Source organism: Olea europaea, chromosome 20, assembly GCF_002742605.1.
Source record: "Olea europaea var. sylvestris chromosome 20, O_europaea_v1, whole genome shotgun sequence".
Lineage (NCBI taxonomy): Eukaryota > Viridiplantae > Streptophyta > Magnoliopsida > Lamiales > Oleaceae > Olea > Olea europaea.
Window position 1 is genome coordinate 18,932,860 of NC_036256.1, and position 1,725 is coordinate 18,934,584.

Below are 1,725 nucleotides of genomic sequence, written 5' to 3' on the forward strand. Positions count from 1 at the left end.
ATGAGGGGCTTATTCAGTTGAATTAGTTCTCGTGGTGAATGAATGTCAACAATAAGCATGGTAATTAATGTTTTTTTTTTTTTTTAAAGAGTTCAATTGTCCTCTATGTGTTCTAGAATTAAAAATTGCGCATCTCATCTCATATCAAAGTCAGATCTGTCGCATGTAAAGAAAATTACTGTCAAAATTCTATCAGAAGACATTTGATAGCAATTTGTCGAGAATTAGCTGTGGATTTCTGGCAACAATTCCTCTGTATCCAAGTTAATAGAAAAGGGTCTCGATCAACTCTTTACTAGTTAATCTAACTTATTCCGTTGCCCACCTCATCTCATATCCAAGTTAATAATAGATAAGGGTCTTTGGTCAACTCATTACTAATTAGTCTAATTTATTCCTCAAGTCAAAAGTTCCAATTTTCATACTTTCTACCCCTCATGGAACCCTCTAGACCTTCAAAATTTCTTCTTCTACTACATATAAAACCCCTCTTCTCGTGCCCATTTTTATCTAACATCCATTTTTTGTCCTTCTCCTCAACGTTCTCGACACTAAACATGGGAAGTCTTGTGGGGCATGTGGCACCTGGATTTGGCTTCTTTATCATTGGGTTTTGGCACTTGATTAACCACATCAAGAACCATGTCATTAGCCCAAAATCCTACACATCTTTGCCATGGTTCCCAACTTCAAAGATAAGGTATTTAGAGCTTTTCTTGATCATGGCAGGCAGCACCATGTCCATAGCCATGGAGCTTTTTATCGGCCCAGACCGCCACCAACCTCTAGATCCTGACGGAACCATCCCTTCCAATCATCTCCAAAACTTTGAACATTCAAATATTTCCATCACCCTTTTCGTGTATGCAGCTTTCTCAATTCTACTAGATAAACTTGCTCCACCAACACAATATGGACTCACCTATATGCTTGGTGCCATAGCCTTTGGCCAGCAGATACTACTTTTCCATCTCCACTCTGCTGATCATATGGGGATTGAGGGCCAATACCATTGGCTTCTTCAAATTGCAATCTTCACCTCTTTTGCAACCACTCTTTTGGGCATAAATTATCCCAAGAGTTTCATGAATAGCTTTGCAAGGTCTATTAGCATTATGTTCCAAGGTGTTTGGCTTATGGTCATGGGGTTCATGCTTTGGACACCTGAGTTCATACCCAAAGGTTGTTTCATGAACTTGGAAAAAGGTCACAAAGTTGTCCGGTGCCACAGGGAAGAAGCCCTAGAACGAGCTAAATCTCTAGTCAACATTCAATTCAGTTGGTACGTCGTGGGTGTGACAATTTTTTCAGTTTCACTTTATTTATTCATAGTCAAATTTTATCAAGAAAAAGTCAAATACCAATCAATAACGAAATTTGAAGAACAAGAAGAGGAAGATGAAGATAAGGATGACGTCGAGGCACAGAAGAAAGGCAAACTCAACGATCCCATGAGTAGTTTTCTGCAAATGGGAAAATCATTTGCCCCTTTGGACATAGAAAGGTAGAAAGTATAGGTAGGTAAAAAGGGATGGTAATTGTGTGAAAATATTAGGTTTGGTGGGAATTCAGTTTGTTTAATTAAGACAAGAATAACGTTGCCTTAGTGAAGCAAATGTCATTCCCATAGGAAAAATAAAATTTAAGGAAAAAAGTACAGTGATTATTTATTTGGTTTTAACCTTTTGTGCATGTACGTACGCAAAAAGTCATCTATTAAAGAGG

At 38.0% G+C, this 1,725-nt stretch overlaps 1 protein-coding gene across 1 annotated transcript; it reads left to right on the forward strand.

Annotated features, from left to right (window-relative positions):
- Positions 1 to 528: 528 nt before the first annotated feature.
- LOC111369255 (transmembrane protein 45A-like) lies at positions 529 to 1,719 on the forward strand. The gene has a single exon (XM_022990708.1). The coding sequence runs from the start codon at positions 558 to 560 to the stop codon at positions 1,506 to 1,508; it is 951 nt and encodes a 316-aa protein (XP_022846476.1). The 5' UTR covers positions 529 to 557; the 3' UTR covers positions 1,509 to 1,719.
- Positions 1,720 to 1,725: the final 6 nt, after the last annotated feature.